The 20,197-nt window shown below is 40.2% G+C and overlaps 3 protein-coding genes across 9 annotated transcripts in view; 2 read left to right on the plus strand and 1 right to left on the minus strand.

Annotated features, from left to right (window-relative positions):
* DHX57 (DExH-box helicase 57) overlaps window positions 1-12,397 on the minus strand; it is a 76,771-nt gene extending 64,374 nt beyond the window's left edge. The window contains exons 1-6 of one of the 5 annotated variants that reach the window (XM_074396173.1): window positions 12,251-12,385; window positions 10,485-10,580; window positions 5,994-6,226; window positions 4,304-4,462; window positions 2,493-2,681; window positions 1,081-1,919 (exon numbers count right to left, since the gene is read on the minus strand). In XM_074396173.1, the coding sequence (XP_074252274.1) occupies window positions 1,081-1,919; window positions 2,493-2,681; window positions 4,304-4,462; window positions 5,994-6,220 (1,414 nt within the window). In that variant the 5' untranslated portion in view covers window positions 6,221-6,226; window positions 10,485-10,580; window positions 12,251-12,385. The other 4 variants (XM_074396175.1, XM_039461773.2, XM_003926790.4 and 1 more) reach the window with 4 other exon arrangements.
* MORN2 (MORN repeat containing 2) lies at window positions 10,820-20,102 on the plus strand. The gene is made up of 7 exons (XM_010337483.3): window positions 10,820-10,897; window positions 12,143-12,319; window positions 12,444-12,573; window positions 17,112-17,162; window positions 17,552-17,658; window positions 18,892-19,028; window positions 19,843-20,102. The coding sequence occupies exons 1-7, from the start codon at window positions 10,820-10,822 to the stop codon at window positions 19,943-19,945; spliced, it is 783 nt and encodes a 260-aa protein (XP_010335785.2). The 3' UTR covers window positions 19,946-20,102.
* Window positions 18,977-20,197, plus strand: part of ARHGEF33 (Rho guanine nucleotide exchange factor 33) — a 141,903-nt gene continuing 140,682 nt past the window's right edge. For all 3 annotated transcript variants that reach the window (XM_074396251.1, XM_039462414.2, XM_074396260.1), the window contains exon 1: window positions 18,977-19,028. The gene's annotated coding sequence lies outside the window, so the exon portion shown is untranslated. The remainder of the gene's footprint in view (window positions 19,029-20,197) is intronic.

The following is a 20,197-nucleotide window of genomic DNA, read 5'->3' on the forward strand; positions in this document are numbered from 1 at the left end:
AGGTTGAAGTACAATGGCTCACTGCAGCCTCCACCTCCCAGGCTCAAGTGACCCCCTGACATCAGCCTCTTGACTACCTGGGACTCACAGGAGTGCACAACCATGGCTGACAAGCTAAGAAAAAATATATATTTTGTAGAGACGGGGTCTCGCTATGCTGCCCAGGCTCACCTCAAACTCCTGGGCTCAAGCAATCCTCCTGCCTCAGCCAATAATTTTTTGAAAGGGGCTTACTTGTGGTGTAAGAATCTGCACAGCAGGCCAGGTGCGGTAGCTCCTGTAATTCCAGCAATGGGAGGCTGAGGCAGGCAGATCACCTGAGGTCAGGAGTTCGAGACCAGCCTGGCCAACGTGGTAAAACCCTGTCTCTACTAAAAATACAAAACAGCCAGATGTGGTGGCAGGCACCTGTAATCCCAGCTACTCAGCAGGCTGAAGCAAGAGAATCGCTTGAATCCAGGAGGCAGAAGTTGCAGTGGGCCGAGACTGTACCACTGCACTCCAGCCTGGGTAACAAGAGTGAAACTCCATCTCAATAATAATAAAAAAAAGAATCTGCACAGTAAACCTGGATCTAGACAAAGCTGGAAGCTTACACAAGTATTTGAGGATTTAGGGATTCATAGAGCTATCCCTAATGAATTCTGGGGGTCTAGTATACCAAAAGCAGGAGGGTATGGATAGTGGTATAGAAAGCAAAATATCTCTAAAAATTCATTTGAAAGTAATCTAGTATACAGCATAAGAAGTAAGCATATGAAAACTAAAGGAATTAAATTAAATTAAGGTTCTTCCAAGCCTCAGATTTTACATAGTTAAACATACATCACTACAAACTTTCAACTCAGGGAACCCAACCATAGCAAAACAATTAGGCCTTAAGCAACACAATTGGGCCTTACAGTTAAAGTCAGACACAATTATATTTCAGGGAATTCTCATTCCTTTTTGCCCATGGGACCAAATGACTTGTTCAGCTTGTTCAAGATCACTAAGCCATCCCAGACCAGCCTTAAAAGCTTTGACTTCTAAACCCATCATTCTGAATGCCTCCCTCCACAAGATCAATGCCTTACATACCTTCTGGAATTTGATTAGAAACAAAAGAATTATTTGGAATCACTGGTTTATGACAGGCAGGATTGTTGATTCTGGTCCTAGAGGGTACTGGCAGAAAGTTCACAGGAGGGACACTATACTTGTGATGGGTATTCGTTAGCAACTTGACTATTTCCGATTCTTCCTCTAACAGGGTTATCAAAGAATACACAACAGGTTCTGAAGTTTCCGCAAATGTCAAGGCCTTGTCGTAAAGAAACTCAGAAATATGTAAACGACAAGCCAGAGGTAGGTTCTCATTGGTGGAATAAAATGCCACGAGGGGAGCTTGGTAGGGATATTTGTGATCTTTAGAAAATCGAATTTCAAGTTCATATAAAAAAGACGCATCTTCATTAGCATTAAGATGAGAATCATCTACACTTCTTTCTATTCTTCCAACAATTTGATTTGGGGGCACTTCATGTTTGAATTTGCATTTTGATCCAAATTTACAATTTCCTTTGAGGTAAAATGTACAGATTTCAAGTGAATTCTCTTGTACATTTTTGGTATTTTCTTTTTGCTTGGATTTGCGGAATCTACTTGTCAAATACTCCAGTTCTAATCCAATGGTCCAGACTCTATTCTCAATTCTTTCTATAAATTTTTCTCCACAGATGGACCTGAGAGCAAATGCCTCTTCCTGTCGCTGTTCTACACACTCATCCAAGCTTATCTGGTTGACCGCCTCAGAGATCTTCATCCTCTCTCCAAATGTCTCTGAAAAACACTGAGTAAGGAGATGCTCCAGTGATGCTCCCACATCTCCATCACATATCCTCAGGACTGCTTGACAGCGTTCAACACTGAAACCATACCTGTCAAGGGCAAAACATGATAAAAGTGACACATAAAAAGGAATATCACAGCATTACAGTAAAATTCACTTAAATATGTTTACATGAAGTTATGACTATACATAGGCAAGGCTTGTATTTTGAAAAAGTATCCCTGATAACAATGAGCCCTCCTGAATGCCCCCATCCAGTAAGACAGAATATTAGGCCTATCAGGCACTGCTGGAACCCACACAATAGGAGAGTATACAAAGAGGGGTAGTTGGTTTTTGTTTTTTCTCTTTTTTTTTTTTTGAGACGGAGTCATGCTCTGTCGCCCAGGCTAGAGTGCAGTGGTGTGATGTCAGTTGACTGCATCCTCCGCCTCCTAGGTTCAAGCGATTCTTGTGCCTCAGCTTCCTGGTAGCTAGGATTACAGCACCTGCCACCACGCCTCCCTAATTTTTGTATTTTTAGTAGAGATGGGGTTTCACCTTGGCCTCCCAAAGTGCTGGGATTACAGGCACGAGCCACCGCACCTGGCCGTGTTGGCTTTATATAATTTCGGTTTCCTTGAATTCTTTCCCAACTCCCATAAATGATCAAAGCAATCACCTGGAAAGTTTTTGCACTGCAAATGGCGAGACTGTAAATTCTGGAATATGAGGCTCCATTGGGGCTAAGCCAGCATATTCCAAAGGATCTGAGTCGGGAACAAGGGAAGGTTCCTGTCCAGCTGGCCAGTACCGCTCATCGTTACAGCAATCAGGCTCATCATCTTCCTCCTCCCCAGAAATGCCTCTTCTAGCAAAGGGAACATTTTAATATATTAGATATTACTTTCTACTTACTTCAAACAAAAATTTAGCAAAAGTCTAAAAATTTAATTCACAGGATCCTGACTACTCCTCAGTTGCTGATTTAACCTTATATTGAACTTTTTTTTTTTTTTTGAGACAAAGTCTCACTCTGTTGCCCAGGCTGGAGTGCAGTGGTGTGATCTTAGCCCCCAGGTTCAAGCAATTCTCTTGCCTCAGCCTCTCGAGTAGTTGGGATTACAGGTGCCTACCACCATGCCTGGCTAATTTTTTTGTATTTTTAACAGAGATGGGGTTTCACCATCTTGGTCAGGCTGGTCTTGAACTCCTGACCTTGTGATCCACCTGCCTCAGCCTCCCAAAGTGCGGGGATTACAGGCGTGAGCCACCATGCCTGGCCCTATATTGAACTATTAATTTATATCTTGGCAATTAACATTTGCCAGACATTTATCAAATGCCAGGTACTATATTAAGTGCTTTATATAAACTAACTCCTTTAATCTTCCTAATAACTGTACCAAGTACTATTGGAATGTCCTTTTTTTTTTTTAAGATGATCAACTAAAACTCAGAGAGGATTAGAAACTGCCTAAGATTACACATTAAGGGGCAAATAGAGATTGTATCAAAGGCAGACAGATTCCAGAGCCTGTGTTTTTAACCACAGAAACCTTGGCTATCCTCTCTCTTCTCATTCATAAAAAAAAATCCCTAATTTTTTGTTTTGCTGCATAAACTTATTTTCTAAATCTAAAACAGATAAGAGATTTGTATGTAGGATGGAAATGAGCTGTTCATGACTGGCCACTAATTAATTCTGTTAAATGGAAGGAAGGAATTAACTTCTCCAACTGAAATCACAAAGCAAAAGAGCCAAAAGGCAGTGGAGTGGGAAACGACTAAGATTTAAGAATACAAGCTTTCTCTTAGGCAGATGGTCATGACAAGCAAATCCTAAGACTGCATCTGACTGAGTCAATATTGGCTCCTAGAGTACTACTTCTGCTTGTTCATTACAAGGGTTTATCTGGAGGGTTACAGATAAATCAGTTACTGAATCCATATGAGCACTGCCTTGAAAAAAAATAATGATAAAAAGGCAATCCCATGGATGTTGCAAAACAAACTCACTCTAAAATTGTGGCTGAATAATTATTCTCATATCTCTCTTGGCTCACTTTCTTTTTTTTTTGAGATGGAGTTTTGCCCTTGTTACCCAGGCTGGAGTGCAATGGCGCAATCTCGGCTCACCGCAACCTCCGCCTCCTGGGTTCAGGCAATTCTCCTGCCTCAGCCTCCTGAGTAGCTGGGATTACAGGCACGCGCCACCATGCCCAGCTAATTTTTTTTGTATTTTTAGTAGAGATGGGGTTTCACTATGTTGGCCAGGATGGTCTCGATATCTTGACCTTGTGATCCACCCGCCTTGGCCTCCCAAAGTGCTGGGATTACAGGCGTGAGCCACCGCGCCCGGCCCTCACTTTCAACTAATTATATGGCCACAATACAATCAGTGCTGACACAGCATTCCAAAGACGCACAGGACCTTCACACTGCCAGTACGTTTTCCTTAATATAATAATTTACTCAAATAAAACAATTTACTCAGATCCAGCATCAGCATCTTGTTCTTGCAGGTCTCGGAGAAGAGCTTTCACTTTCTCTTGATTCTCAGAAGTCATATGTAGAGTCTGAAGGGGTACTTTGGCTTTGGGTTTCCATTTTGGGCGTGCCTCTCCTTTGCTTGTGTTACTGTTGTTAGGTCTATAGAGGACAAAAGAAAATTACACACATACTTGAGATCAGAACTTTTACACTCTCCTTAGGGTCCCCAAATATACACAATACAACTGGATTAACATGTATGTTACAAAAGATGACAATGAATGTGAGGAGATTCTCCATTTTCTACAGTATTTACCAGACATCATTATATCAGAACTGCTAGAAAATAGCTTATCAGATTCTTGGCCAGGCACAGTGGTTCATGCCTGTAATCATAGAACTTTGCAAGGCTGAGACAGGCCATATCACCTGAGGTCAGGAGTTTGAGACCAGCCTGGCCATCATGGGTGAAACTCTGTTTTACTAAAAATACAAAAGTTAGCTGGGTGTGGTGGTGCACACCTGTAATCCCAGCTACTTGGGAGGCTGAGGCAGGAGAATCACTTGATCCTGGGAGACGGAGGTTACAGTGAGCCGAGACTATACTACTGTGCTCCAGCCTGGGCCACAGAGCAAGACTCCATCTTGAAACAAAAAGAAAAAGAAAAAAAAACAAACTTATCAGATTCTTAATTGTTAAATCTGGCTTCACTAACTCAAGAATCCTTGTGAAAAAGCAATGTCAGTGATGGTTCCCTCTGCACTACAGGGCTCTGAAAAGAAATAAGCTACACATGAAGAGCAGTTCATTTCATTCTGCATTGGAATGAAATGAAATTTAAAATGAAATTTAAAATTTTTCGTTTTAAATGAAATTTCATCCTTCCTTGTCAAAATTAGGCCCTACTTCTTTATTTCTTTAATAAGACCCAATTATCTTTCTTTATTAGAACCAATTATCTTTATTTCTGATTATTAAAAATAAATGCCAGGGGCAGTGGCTCATGCCTGTAATTCCAGCACTTTAAGAGGCTGAAGTGGTAGGATTGCTTAAGCCCAGGAGTTTGAGACCAGCCTGGCAACATAGCAAGACCCTGTCTCTATTTAAAAAAGAGAGAAATAAAAATGTTAACATCATCATTTTAACATCAATCTATGATGCCTAAGGAATACTTAAAATAATTCCAGCCGGGAGCGGTGGCTCAAGCCTGTAATCCCAGCACTTTGGGAGGCTGAGGTGGGTGGATCACAAGGTCAAGAGATCGAGACCATCCTGGTCAACATGGTGAAATCCCATCTCTACTAAAAATACAAAAAATCAGCTGGGCATGGTGGTGCGTGCCTGTAATTCCAGCTACTCAGGAGGCTGAGGCAGGAGAATGGCCTGAACCCAGGAGGCAGAGGTTGTGGTGAGCCGAGATTGTGCCATTGCACTCCAGCCTGGGTAACAAGAGTGAAACTCCGTCTCAAAAAAAAAAACATAATAAAAATAAAAATAAAATAATAATAATTCCTACATATACACAAAAGCTGTTATTTCCCATCATGCCTTCAGAAAAGGGTACAAAGAGGAGGACAATTAATTTGACCAGAATTACTTGACTTTTTTTCCCTTCTCAGCCATCTGTTGTCCCATACATTGGGGATTAATACCATTTCCATATTTAAACATTTAAAGAGTTACAATGACCTGGAAGGGCGTCGTGATTCACTGAAGATACAAAAGTCATCTCCATCATCCCAAATTCTACTGGAGGCCTTTCTATTGCCGCCACCTCCACCACTACCACCGCCACCGCCACCACTACCACTCCCATGAGATTTACTGGCGTGACTCCTGCCTCCTCTTCCTCCTCTAGAAGACCCTTTTCCACCTCCTTTGCCTGGTTTGCCTTTTCTTCTTACTGAAGAGCTCATTTTCACCTACAAGAGAAAAAATTAATGTAAACATCATAAAACCAGACATGTATGATAATCCTTTGTTTGCCAAACTTATGAATATAGGCTACTTTAAAGAAATAAAGGAAAATGCAGATCTAAAAACAGCTGGCCTTAGGTCAGGATTCTGAATCTGTTCCAGTGAAAAAAAGTTTAAAAACTACAAAATAAAAAGAGCCGGCCAGTTTAGGGGTAGCATGGATAAAGTCTTCACAAAAGATTTATAAGCACTTCCACCTCAGGACTAATACTTAGTGAGTGCCTCTGACACAGATTTCTTAACCAAAGATGTACATCATAAACATATGGAGAAGTTTCAAAACACATATGTCTAGAATTTAACCCTAGATTCTCATTTGGTTAGGTCTAACAGAGTTATTTATTTATTTATTTATATAGAGATGGAGTCTCGCTCTGTTGCCCAGGCTGGAGCACAGTGGCATGATCTCGGCTCGCTGCAACCTCCACCTCCAGGGTTCAAGCAATTCTCCTGCCCCAGTCTCTGGAGTAGCTATGATTACAGGCACCTGCCACCAAGGCCAGCTAATATTTGTATTTTTAGTAGAAACGGGGTTTTACCATGTTGGCCAGGCTGGTCTTGAACTCCTGATCTCAAGTGATCTGTGCACCTCAGCATTCCAAAGTGCTGGGATTACAGGTGTGAGCCACTGCACCCAGCCTAGTATAGGATTTTAAAAACTCCAGTTGAGAAGAGAAGTTTTCATGTATTTAATATATGTTTTGACAAAATTTAAATTTACATATGCTCTATCAGGAATACAGCTTGGGTTTAGAGATTCTGCCAGGGGCAAAAGGGAAGTAGGCCATAAAGCAGATAGCTCCTAATCTTTTTCCAAAGGACTGACTCCACTTACAATGGAATGTGGAGAAGTTCGAACCTAAAGGTACTTTCAAGAATAGTGAGGTTGGGCCTGGCGTGGTGGCTCACGCCTGTAATCCAAGCACTTTGGAGGCCAAGGCGGGTAGATTACCTAGGGTCGGGAGTCCAAGACCAGCCTGACCAACATGGTGAAACCCTGTCTTAAAAAACAGTGAGGTTGTGGTGAAAGGGAGATTACAGGATTAAATAAAGATATAGTTTAGATTGTTGGCCAACTAGTTTGCAGGAAACAAACCAAGGGATAAGATCACTAGGAAGAGCCTTTTTGGAGGAACAAATATTGGATCTCAGAAATCATTGCTTCAAAGAAGTCACAATTTGGTTGGATTAGTTTGTAAAGGAATTTACTCTCCAGAGCATTGCTGAAAATAATTGAGCCACCAACCATGGGCATACCCAAAGCTGTACCTCCCAGAGGAGCAACAGCAGAGGCTTAAAATCATAGGAGGGAAACAGACTTTACTAAAATAATCTAGCCAGTCACTAAAGATTAAACCAGCAAACAACAAGAAGAAGCCCCCGAAAGGGGAGAATGTGTACCCAGAGTTGTTACAGTTTGTTACCTACAAGTTAACAACAAAAAAAATCACAAGGCATGCAAAGAAACACTTAAGTATGATCCATATACTGAGGGGGAAAAGCACAAATTGCCTGTGAATGAGACAAGATGTCAGATTTAACAGAAAAAGACTTCAAAATAGTCATTATAAGTATGTTCACAGTAATAAAGGAATGCACACACACAAAAATTTATACTGGATATTTATTTATTTGAAAACCAGTATAAATGTATTGTTTCTTCTTTCCTTTGAAATGATTTTAAAATGAATTATATAAGATAATATATATATGATGTAATGTTGGGCCTGTAACCTATAGGAAGGTAATATGTGTGTAATATATTTGCCAATAACAGCACAAAGAAGATTGGTGGGAGCATAATTGTACTATTCTGAGAAAATGTCCACAGATGGTAAAGTAATAATTGTAACAATATATAGTTGGGCATATAACATTAACAGATATAATATGTATAACAATACTATAAAAGGGAGGAAAAAATAGAGCTATATAAAATGAATACTTCTATATATCTGTCTTAGTCTGTTTTCTGCTATAACAGAATGCCACAGACTAAGTAATTTATAAACAATAGAAATTTATTTGGTTCATGGTAATGGAGGCTGGGAAGTCCAGGAGCATGATGCAGGCATCTGGAGAGTGTTACCTCATGGTGGAAGATGGAAGGCAGAAGTGAGCATGATACAGAGAGAGGCACCAGCAGCCAGACTTATTTTATAATAACTCACTCTTCCTATAACTAACCACTCCCGTGCTAGTGACATTAATCCATTAATGAGGGCTCTGCCCTCATGATCTAATTACCTCTTATTGGGCCCCATCTCCTAACACTGTTGTATTAGAAACGAAATGTCTAATACATGAACTTTAGGGATAAATACTCAAACCACAGCAATATTGCTAGAATTAAGCTAGTATAAATCTGAAGCTGATTCTGATAAATTATAATGTATATGATTAACCTCAAAGCAATCACAAAAATACCACATTAGAAAATATTCACTTAATGACTAAATGCAAATGAAAGCATAAGGAACAGAAGAAAAAATAGACAATGAGACACACAGACATCCAAAAGTAGAATAGAATTAGATGTAATTCCCAGTATACAGATAATAAAAATAAATGTGAGAGAATAAAGCAGTCCAATCAAAAGACAGAGATTGGCAGACTGGATTAAAAAACATGATCCAAATATATGCTGTCTGCAGGCGAGACACTTTAAGTTCAAAGACACAACAAATGAAAAGGAAAAAGATGATCTTTCAAAGAGCAACCACAAGAAAAGTGGAGTGGTTATGTTAATATCTGACAAAATAGAATTTAAAGCAAAAAATGTTACTAGAGATAGGGATATTTCTTAATGATAAAAGGGTTAATCTATCAGGAAAAGATAACAATGAAAAACATGTATGTACCTAATAATAAGGCATCAAAATACACAAAGCAACAACTGACAGAAATTAAAGGAGAATTGGACAATTCAATAATAATAGTAGGAGACTTCAATACCTTACTTTCAATAATGGTGGAACAATTAGAGGATCAACAAGAAAATAAAAGACTTAACACTCTAAATCAACTAGACCTAATAGATGTCTATAGAATACTCCACCCAATAACAAAATATACATACTTCTCAAGTACGCATGAAACATTTTCCAGAATAGACCATGCTAGGTGATTTAAAAAAAAACAACCTGAATACTTTTTTTTTTTTTTTTAGACAGAGTCTCACTCTGTCACCAAGGCTGGAGTGCAGTGGTGCAATCTCGGCTCACTGCAATCCCCACCTCCCTTCAAGCGATTCTTCCGCCTCAGCCTCCTGTGTAGCCGGGACTACAGGCATGTGCCACCATGTCCCCTGGCTAATTTTTGTATTTTTAGTACAGATAGTGTTTTACCAAGTTGGTCAGGCTGGTCTCGAATTCTTGACCTCAGGTGATTCACCGACCTTGGCCTCCCAAAGTGCAGGGATTACAGGCATGAGCCACGGGCACCCAGCCATAAAGCTCAATAAATTTAAAAAGAAATAAATAATATGAAGTATGTTCTCTAACCAAAATGGAATTAAAAATCAAAAGCTAGAAAAAATTTGGGCAACTCACAAATATGTGGCTATTAAACTAGATCTTTTAGTATTCCTTTCTTCAAAATTCTTGATGATTATACATATGTATCCAGTGTTTATCTTAAGTTTGTCTCTCCTTCCTACTCCCTGAAAGCTCTTTGAAAGTAAGAATATGTCTATTTTGATTACTACTGTACCCTTAACACAGTGTCCAGCATGTAGTACGAATTCAATATCTATTTGTGGAATGAATGATTGAAGGTTGAAAACAATGACTTACCACTGTACCCTTAACACAGTGTCCAGCATATAGTACGAATTCAATATCTATTTGTGGAATAAATGATTGAAGGCTGAAAACAATGACTTATGTGGGAATGGAGATTTGTCCATCTATTTATTCATTCCACAAATATTTATTGAACACTTACTATGTACCAGATCCTGGGGATATAACAGCAAAGAAGACAAAATTTCTGCCTCCTGAAGCTTACTTTCCAGAGGGTAAGACAGATACTAAACAAATAAATATGGCCTGGGTGTGGTGACTCACACCTGTAATCCCAGTACTTTGGGAGGACAAGATGGGCAGATCATCTGAGGTCAGGAGTTTGAGACCAGCCTGACCAACATGGAGAAACCCCATCTCTACTAAAAATACAAAATTAGTTGGGCATGGTGGCACACACCTGAAATCCCGGTTACTCGGGAGGTTGAGACAGGAGAATCGCTTGAACTGGAGGCAGAGGTTGTGGTGAGCCAAGATAGCGTCATTCCACTCCAGCCTGGGCAACAAGAGCAAAATTCTGTCAGAAAACAAAACAAAACAAAAAACCAAATAGATATATATTATTACTTAAGTGCTATCAAGAAAAAAGAAACCCTGAGGCTATTATTTTAGACAGAGTGGTTGGGTAAGGTCTCTTCAAGATCACATTTTAAAAGACATCTGGAAGAAACTAAGAGAATGAGCCATGAAATGATCATCCCTCAGTATACACAGGGTATAAGGTTCCAGAACCCCATGTATGCCAAAATCCACGCATATTCAAGTCCTGCAGTCAGCCCTGTAGAACCTACATACAGGAAAAGCTGGCCCTCTGTATGTGGGTTTTAAATTCCAGGAATACTGTCTTTTCTTTCTTTCTTTTTTTTTTTTTTTTTTCTTTTTTGAGACTGGATCTCCTTTTTTCTTTCTTGAGCCTCGATCTCCTGGGCTCAAGCAATCCTCCTGCCTCAGTCTCCTGAATAGGTGGGACCACAGGCATACCACCACACCCAGCTACTTTTTGAAAGTTTTAGTAGAGATGAGGTTTCACTATGTTGTTCAATCTGGTCTCATACTCCTTAGCTCAGGTGATCCTCTCACCTTGGCCTCCCAAAGTGCTGGGATTACATGCATGAGCCACTGTGCCTGGTTGAAATACTGTATTTTCAATCTGTGTTGGGTTGGAAAAAAAATCCACCTGTAAGTGGACCTATGTAGTTCAAACCCATGTTGTTCAAGTGTCAACTTTACTCACAAAAATGTAGTCATTAAAATCTTAACAGGAAAGAAAAAGAACAGGTCAAACTGAATTCTGTAAGGTCGTACATCAATAATTACCTATTATTTCTAAAATTTAGGGAAAGGATATAACAAATCAAGCAGACAGATTAGAACTTCATCTCAAAAACCATGCAGCCCACATAAATTTGTGTACTGAGAAACATTAGGAAAAAGCAAGAGGATATTTACTCTGATTCAAAACAAGTTGCCTCACACCAACCCAGAAAATGTTACCTTTACAACTAGATCTGAGATACGCACTCAAAATTTTAAACAAAGATTTGCTGACTGTAGTGGTACCAAGTACCACTCTCCCAGAGTTTTCCATCCACGTAGTTAGATTACACAATCTATTCCATCTAGCCTAGGAAGATTCCAACTATCTTTCTTCACCATGGATATAGGAACTTATGTTTGGCTGTAAGAGTATTCTTTGATACCCAAGGCGGTGAAAAGTGACTATACACTACTCTCCTCCCAGGCAGATCTCTGACTGATCACAATATATCCAGCTCCATCCAGATACACAGATCTCGTACCCATTTTCGAACTCACATCGTCCCCTCCCTTCTCCCCACAAAGGCCACACAGAGACAGGCAAGGAGCCTGAGCCCCTTCAATCAACCCCTTAGTCCGCTCCAAGCTTGAATTTCACTCCCCACCTGCGGTCTGAGCGTGGACCAATCTCAGCGGCAAAGCTCCGCCTTGGTCCGGTCCCAGGGCCTGGGATCCTGCTGGTCCAGATTCACCGGTCCCAGGCAGACAGGCTGAGATACACTGGGCCGCAATGCTCCTCAGATCCGGACCACTCCTGAAGCAGGAAGCAGCAGGCACACTCACAAACAGAGCGACGCGCAGACCTTGCGCACAACGCGCATCACTTGTCCGCAGAAGTGGAAGACGTACCTGGCTCGCAGCGTTGGGTCTCGAGCCGGCTGCCGGGAGGTGCTGCCCAAGGGTCAGAGTCCCCACTGGGTTCGGCTACTCTCACGGTTCTCACTTGGAGCGGCACTGTGGTGGCCCAGCGACAGCGGCACAGCCCCGGCGCCTTCTGATTGGCTCAGCTTCGGCCCCTCGCGTATTCGCTTCCGGGTGAGAGGTGCCCGGTCGCCCCAGCAACCAAGTCGCACCTGGAGCTGTCCTGGCGCCTAGGTCTCTCCCGGCCGCAGAGCTGGCCGCCCAGGGAGAGACGCAGAGTCTGGATGATCTCTCTAACACCTCTCGGTCAAGTGAGTGCCCGTCCCCCCAACGACCCGGGCAAAGAAGAGCTCCTTTAAGTCGGACTAGCATGGAGTCAGAACTTGCTTGGCCCCTGGTAACTCCTGTAGGGGTGTGACATACTTCCTGACCATCTAGGCGAGGGCCACGGAGGAACCCCTGGTCTGGGAATCTAGCTCTGATTCTGTCGTTAATTCGCTATTGAGACACCGAGACGCGTGCCAACTTCCCTGGGCCTCGGTGTCCGCTATGATGCCTGGCCGTCTCTGTGAGGTTCCCTCTAGCTCCGACATTCCAAGTTTCTAATGTAGAACATTCTAGCAGCAATTGAAAACGGTCCAGTTTCTGACATGTTTATGTTTAATGTTCTGCTTTATAAGCATATAGCGATTGCTTCCGAAGTGCCCTTCATTCACTAGACGTTCTGTTACAATTAGTACTAAACGAGGAGTCGGACGGTAGGGTGAGAAGAGATTTGACTAATCCGCCATCTGTGTCCTGGAGGAACCGGGTAGGATAGGAGATCCCGATACAAAAGCATGGTTTTAATAGAGCCCTAAGTACTATAGTAGGAATTGGCCCAAAGTGCTGTAGGGGATCCCAGATGAGTCTGAGGTTGACCAGTAATGAGAAAAAAGGCTTTGTGGGAGAGCTCATACCTGAGCTGGGGCTACAAGAAAACAATAGCTAATATTTACTTTAGACATTGGGCTAAGTGCTTTAACTAGATTAGCTCATTTACTTAATTTGCCTCATCTAAGGATGAGAAAACTGAGGCATAATGTAATTATTTGGCCGAGGCCAAAGAAAATGGTGGAGTCTGGATGCAAAGCTAGGTAGTCCCATGCCAGGGCATGGAACCCTAACTACCACACTCTATTTTGCCAATTCTTGAGGATGAATAGCGATTAACCAGATAAAGAAGAGAAGGGTGTTCCACCCAGAGTACAGCATGGCATCAGTGGGAAACTACAAGCAGATCTGGTAATCTAGTTAGTTATCATTAAACACTTAGAAAGCAGCTCTGTGTCCCTGCCCAGTTGGAATTTCAAATTTTGCAGACATGTAAATAACCAATTTATGAGCACACATGGCAGTTTCTATATACTGCCATACTTCACCCTGTATCCACAACCAAATCATAGAAATTATAGGGAAAAAATGAGCAGACATACCTAAATTCATGTTTTTCTAAGAGTTAGTGTTAATTAGTGTCTGTATTTAACCCCTAAACAAGATCAGAATTCTAGCAAGATTGCTGTCTACCCTCCACACCATTTCAATATTGGTATTACCTGAGTTTTAGTTACAGATTCTTTTTTTGTTTGTTTTTTGTTTTCTGTTTTTAATTTTGGTAGAAATGGGATCTCACTATGTTGACCAGACTGGTGTCAAACTCCTGGGCTCAAGCAATCCTCACCCACCCAAAGCATTGGGATTACAGGCATGTGCCATCAGATTCTGTTTTTAAATTTAATTCTTTTTTATTTTATCATTTTTTAAAGACGGAGTCTTGCTCTCTCACCCAGGCTGGAATGCAGTGGTGTGATCAGGGCTCACTGCAGCTTTGATTTCCTGGCTCAAGCAATCCTCCCTCAAGCAATCAGCCCCCCACGTAGCTGGGACTACCAGCATGCGACAGCATACCAGGCTAATTCTTGTATTTTTTGTGGAGACAAGGGTTTTGTCATGTTGCCCAGGCTGGTCTCAAACTCCTACCTAGGCTTTAGCAACCCACCCGCCTCAGCCTCCAAAAGTGCTGGGATTCCAGGCCTGATCCACTAATTAATCCTACCAGCATGCCTGCCAGTTTCCATGATTTTAGACTGACAGTTTCATTGGATGTAGAATATTAGGTTGAAAATAATTTTGTCTTGGAATTTTATTTATTATTTATTTATTTATTTATTTTGAGACGGAGTTTTGCTCTTGTTACCTGGGCTGGAGTGCAATGGCGCAATCTCGGCTCACGGCAACCTCTGCCTCCTGGGTTCAAGCAATTATCTTGCCTCAGCCTCTCAAGTAGCTGGGACTACAGGCGTGCGCCGCCATGCCCAGCTAATTTTTGTATTTTTAGTAGAGACAGGGTTTCACCATGTAACCAGGATGGTCTCGATCTCTTGACCTTGTGATCCACCTGCCTTGGCCTCCCAAAGTGCTGGGATTATAGGCGTGAGCCACTGCACCCAGACCTGTCTCAGAATTTTAAAGATATCATGCCAGCCGGGCACGGTGGCTCAAGCCTGTAATCCCAGCACTTTGGGAGGCCGAGGCGGGTGGATCACAAGGTCAAGAGATCGAGACCATCCTGGTCAACATGGTGAAACCCCGTCTCTACTAAAAATACAAAAGAATTAGCTGGGCATGGTGGCGCGTGCCTGTAATCCCAGCTACTCAGGAGGCTGAGGCAGGAGAATTGCCTGAGCCCAGGAGGCGGAGGTTGCGGTGAGCCGAGATCGCGCCATTGCACTCCAGCCTGGGTAACAAGAGCGAAACTCCATCTCAAAAAAATAAATAAATAAATAAATAAATAAATAAATAAATAAAGATATCATGCCATTTTTTTTTAGAATCCGCTGCAACTGATGTCAGTCCTTTGTAGTTTATTGTAGGTAATCTCGTTTTTGTTTGCTTGTTTTTAACTAGTCTAACTGGCTTTTGTCTTTATGTCATGAAATTTTACTGTAATCTATCTATTGTGGGGTTTTGCTTAGTTCTCATTTGTAGTCCAAGCAGTCATTTTCTTCAGTTCTGAGAAATTGTTAGCTGTTTATTCAAATATCCCTTATTCTTTCCCTCTGCAATTCTTGTTAGACTGACATTAGCATTTTGGATCTGTTTTCCATTACTTTAAAATTCTTTGTGCTACTTTCTTTCTTTCTTTTTTGATTAAAAAAAGTTTTTTCCAGCCATCTTACTCACACTTTTTGGTACTTTCTAAGCACATTTTTCAACCTAATGTTCCAGCTCACTAATTTGTTTTCAGTTGTATCTATTCTGCTCTTCATCCCTTCTCAGAAGTTTTGTTTCACCAATTATATTATTCATTTTCTGGATTGCTAATCGTTTGTTTTTGTTTTTTTTTTTTTATAATCACCTGTTTGTGTCTCAAGGATACTAATACTCTCTCTTTCTCTCTGAGGATATTACAGCTTAAGTCCTCTATCTATTGTGTTAACTCTGTTTCCTCAGAGATGAGCCTCCAACCTTTCTCAACTGGCACTTAAATTAATTTTTAAATTCCCTTGTCCTACCATAAAGACTCGGATTCAGTAGATGTGGGATAGAGAGAGGGAACTTAGAAGCATCTCTGCTGGCATACCCTCTCTACATAAGTTTTCTTCAGTATCGGAAAATACAGTTTCTAATGTTTTAGTTCACTAAATGTCCAGGGCTCAGAGGCCGAGTCCCCCTCAGTCTTGTGGTCCTCTTTCTTCCTTTTTCACTTGGTCTCCATTCCAGCCTCATTCTGTGTGGGTCTACCAGCCCTTCCACACTTGCTATCTTTATTTTCCATTTCTTCCTACTGCCAAATTAGAGATTCCTCACTTCACTTTACCTCTGTGGGACAATCAATAAATCATATGGGCTGCCAAAGAGAAATAAAAACATACCCACACAAAAATTTGTACACCCTTTTTTTTTTTACTCCTGGGAAGCTGTGTGTGTGTGTTTTTAAAATGTACATCAATGTTTAGAGCAGCATTATTCATAATGGCCCCAAACTGGAAACAAATGTCCATGAACTGATGAATGAATTAAAGAAACATGCTATTTCTGTACAAAATATTTATACAATATACTTGGCTATAAAAAGGAATGAAGTACTGATACACGATACAACATGGATGAACCTTAGAAACATTAAGTGAAAAGAGCCAGACACAAAGGACCACATATTGTATGATTTCATTTATAAGAAATGTCCAGAATAGGTAAATCCACTAAGACAGAAAGTAGATGAGTGGTTGTCAGGAGTTTGGGGTAGTGGGGTGAGGGGTGTTGGATGGGAATTGTAACGGGTAACTGCTAATGGGTACAGGATTTCTTTCTGGGATGATTAAAATATTCTAAAATTAGATTGTGATGATAGTGGCACAACTCTATGAATATACTAAAAAACATCAAATTATATATTTTTAAAGGGTAAATTTTGTGGTATGAGAATTATATATTAATAAAGCTATAATAATAAATACATCTTAAAAGAGATCATCTGGGCAAAATTATTTATTTCCCCTGAACCCTACATTAGATGATGGAAATGCCAAGTAATCATCGTATGCTTGTGACCCTGTGAAGTGAGTTCATTTGGATAGTGTTTAAAACACATTGGTTATAGGTGTTATGACATAAGAATATTTACATTTGGCTAGATGTGGTGGCTCACATCTGCAACCCCAGCACTTTGGGAGGCTGAGGCGAGAAGATCACTTGAGCCCAGGAGTTTGAGACTGGCCTCAGCAACATAGTGAAACTTTGCCTCTACTGAAAAAAAAAAAAAAAAAAAAGTCAACTTATGTCATTCTTCTTAAATCTTTTAAAACAGCTTCAGAAGTGTATAAGATCAGCTTTATCTTTCCAAATGGAGACAAGTATGGTAAGCATACACTTCAGTTACTTTTTCTGTACAGAAAATTAAATAGCTTAAGAATAAAAAAATGAGACTGTTAAATTTTATAAAACTACTATTGGAATATTAACTTTATTAACCAAAATGACAGAAATCCTAATAGATAAACAGGTTTTAAAATTAAAACTTCAATGTTAACTCTAGACGATATGCCTCGGAAACCTATGGGATCTGTCAGTCTTCCTGGCCCTTGATTCTCAACTGTTTACAAGATGTTCTACATTCATGGATTTACTCATCTCTGGTCTCACTGGTTTTAGTGCTAGGGAGCTGAAAAAACTCAGGAGATGTAGTTGCAATTAGGCCTAGATAGAACTATTCTCATTTATAATCTTCAGTATTTCTCCCTTGTTTAGATGGTGACTGTACAAGAACATCTTCTGGAACCTATGAGAGAAATGGAATAGGTATTCATACCACTCCTAATGGGATTGTCTACACGGGAAGCTGGAAAGATGACAAGGTATTATTGTTGTTTTTAATACTGGCAATGGATAAATAACCCTGTGGGTTAAATGATTCCAGGCATTTCACCATTAATCAAAAACTCCTATAATGAGTAGACTATATAATAAAAATAACAAATGATCATAGTAACATGTATTAACTTATGAGTAATATTAAACTCATTGCAGCAAGCTAATCATCATTATTATCTTTTGCATCTCCTATTCACTGAATAAAGCTGAATCCATTACATAATTTTCTCATTTAATCCTTATAACAACTGCATGAGATAGGTACCATTAATACTCCTATTTTACAAATGAGGAAAATCAGGCCCAGGTTTTTTGTCCAGCTAGTAAATGATAAAACAGGAAAGTAAACCCAGGTCTGCTCGAATCCAAATTTGAATTCTTTTTTTTTTTTTAAAGACAATTTTATTTCTTTTCTTTTCCTTCCTTCCTTCTTCCCTCCCTCTCTCCCTCCCTCCTTCCCTCCTTCCCTCCTTCCCTCCTTCCCTCCTTCCCTCCTTCCCTCCTTCCCTCCTTCCCTCCTTCCCTCCTTCCCTCCTTCCTTCCTTCCCTCCTTCCCTTCTTCCTTCCTTCCTTCCTTCTTTTTTGACAGGGTCTCACTCTGTCTCCCAGGCTGGAGTACAGTGGCGTGATCTCGGCTCACTGCAACCTCTGCCTCCCAGGTTCAAGTGATTCTCCTGCCTCAGCCTCCTAAGTAGCTGGGACTACAGTCGTGTACCACACACTCAGCTAATTTTTTGTATTTTTAGTAGAGATGGGATTTCACCATGTTGGCCAGGATGGTCTCAATCTCCTGCCTGACCTCGTGATTGCCCGCCTTGGCCTCCCAAAGTTCTGGGATTATAGGTGTGAGTCACCGTGCCTGGCCAAATTTGAATTCTTAACAACTACTTTTTACTGGTTTCCTGAACTAACTAAACTGGTTGCCCTTTAAGATTTCTGATACATTTAGGGTATCTTGATGACCCCTATTATTTTCGTCATGGACCCCCTGATGTTCAAATGTCCCAGATCCAGAACATTTGATTTAGTGGGCTTCACAGATAGATACAGGTGAAGGAAAATGATAAAAATGTTGTCTTAATACTATTGAAATAAAGGATGATATAAAGTTGATTAAGTAATAATTGGCAGGTGATAGACTTATATTTGTACATTTTTTAAAGGTTCTTAGGAAACTGAAGATTAGTTTCTAAGGTAATTATCTTTGTTACAAACAGATGAATGGTTTTGGAAGACTTGAACATTTTTCAGGAGCAGTATATGAAGGACAATTTAAGGATAACATGTTTCATGGCCTGGGGACTTACACATTCCCAACTGGGGCAAAATATATTGGAAATTTCAATGAAAATAGGTAAGGTTAAATTAAAAAAAAAAATCACTGTAACTCTAAAAAATTCTTTTCTGGCATGTTTGCTTAAACATTTATTTATTTATTTATTGAGACAGAGTCTTGATCTGTCATCCAGGCTGGAGTGCAGTAGAGTGATCTCGGCCCACTGCAACCTCTGCCTCCCAGGTTCAAGCGATTCTCCTGCCTCAGCCACCCAAGTAGCTGGGACCACAGACATGCACCACCACACATGGCTACTTTTTGTATTTTTAGTAAAGACGGAGTTTCACCATGTTGGCTAGGCTGGTCTGGAACTCCTAACCTCAAGTGATCTGCCTGCCTCAGCCTCCCAAAATGCTGAGATTACAACATGAGCCACCATGCCCGGCTGCTTAAATACTATAGTTAATTCTAAATATTTTTTATAATGTATCTAGTTTCTAAAAATCGTTGGAGGCCGGATATGGTGGCATGACACCTCAAAAATCACTGATGGTCAAGAAATATTTGTTGAATAACTAAAGCAATTAAGCTAGATAACCAATGTGAACATTTCATTTTTTAAAAACTCATTGTTTTGGTTTTGTATGAATTCAGATTATGTGATCCTAAAATCATGGACACCAAATAATTGTGTTTGTTTGGAATAGTATGTGGTTTTTTTGTTTTTGTTTTTTAGTAGGTTATTAAAGCAGGATGCTAGGTTTAAAAGTAAAGCTTGAAAGTAGAAAGATATAATACTTCAGACTTGGTATACATTATGCTAGACAATCTTATATCTGGACTGTAAATTATTCATCTTGGTTAATGAAAAACTTATTTTTTACTATTGCAGGGTGGAAGGTGAAGGGGAATATACTGATATTCAAGGACTAGAATGGAGTGGTAACTTTCATTTTACAGCTGCTCCAGACCTGAAATTAAAGCTTCACATGTAAATGTTATTCACATGTAGATATAATGTTACAGTAAAGTTTAAATGTAGTAATTGAAGCTTTCAGTTGTAAGGAAATCAACTAAATCTGCTCTTGGAAGTGACTTCATACACTACCCCTATAAATTTGCCAATAAAATCATCACTTACATCTTTTTGAACTTCATTTTCATTGTTTTATAATTAGTTTAAAATGAATTAGGTGATTCAATTCAGTCTGCTTATTATAATAACTATGACAGAACCATCCAAATCT

This window comes from Saimiri boliviensis, chromosome 1 (assembly GCF_048565385.1).
Source record: "Saimiri boliviensis isolate mSaiBol1 chromosome 1, mSaiBol1.pri, whole genome shotgun sequence".
NCBI classification, from domain to species: domain Eukaryota; kingdom Metazoa; phylum Chordata; class Mammalia; order Primates; family Cebidae; genus Saimiri; species Saimiri boliviensis.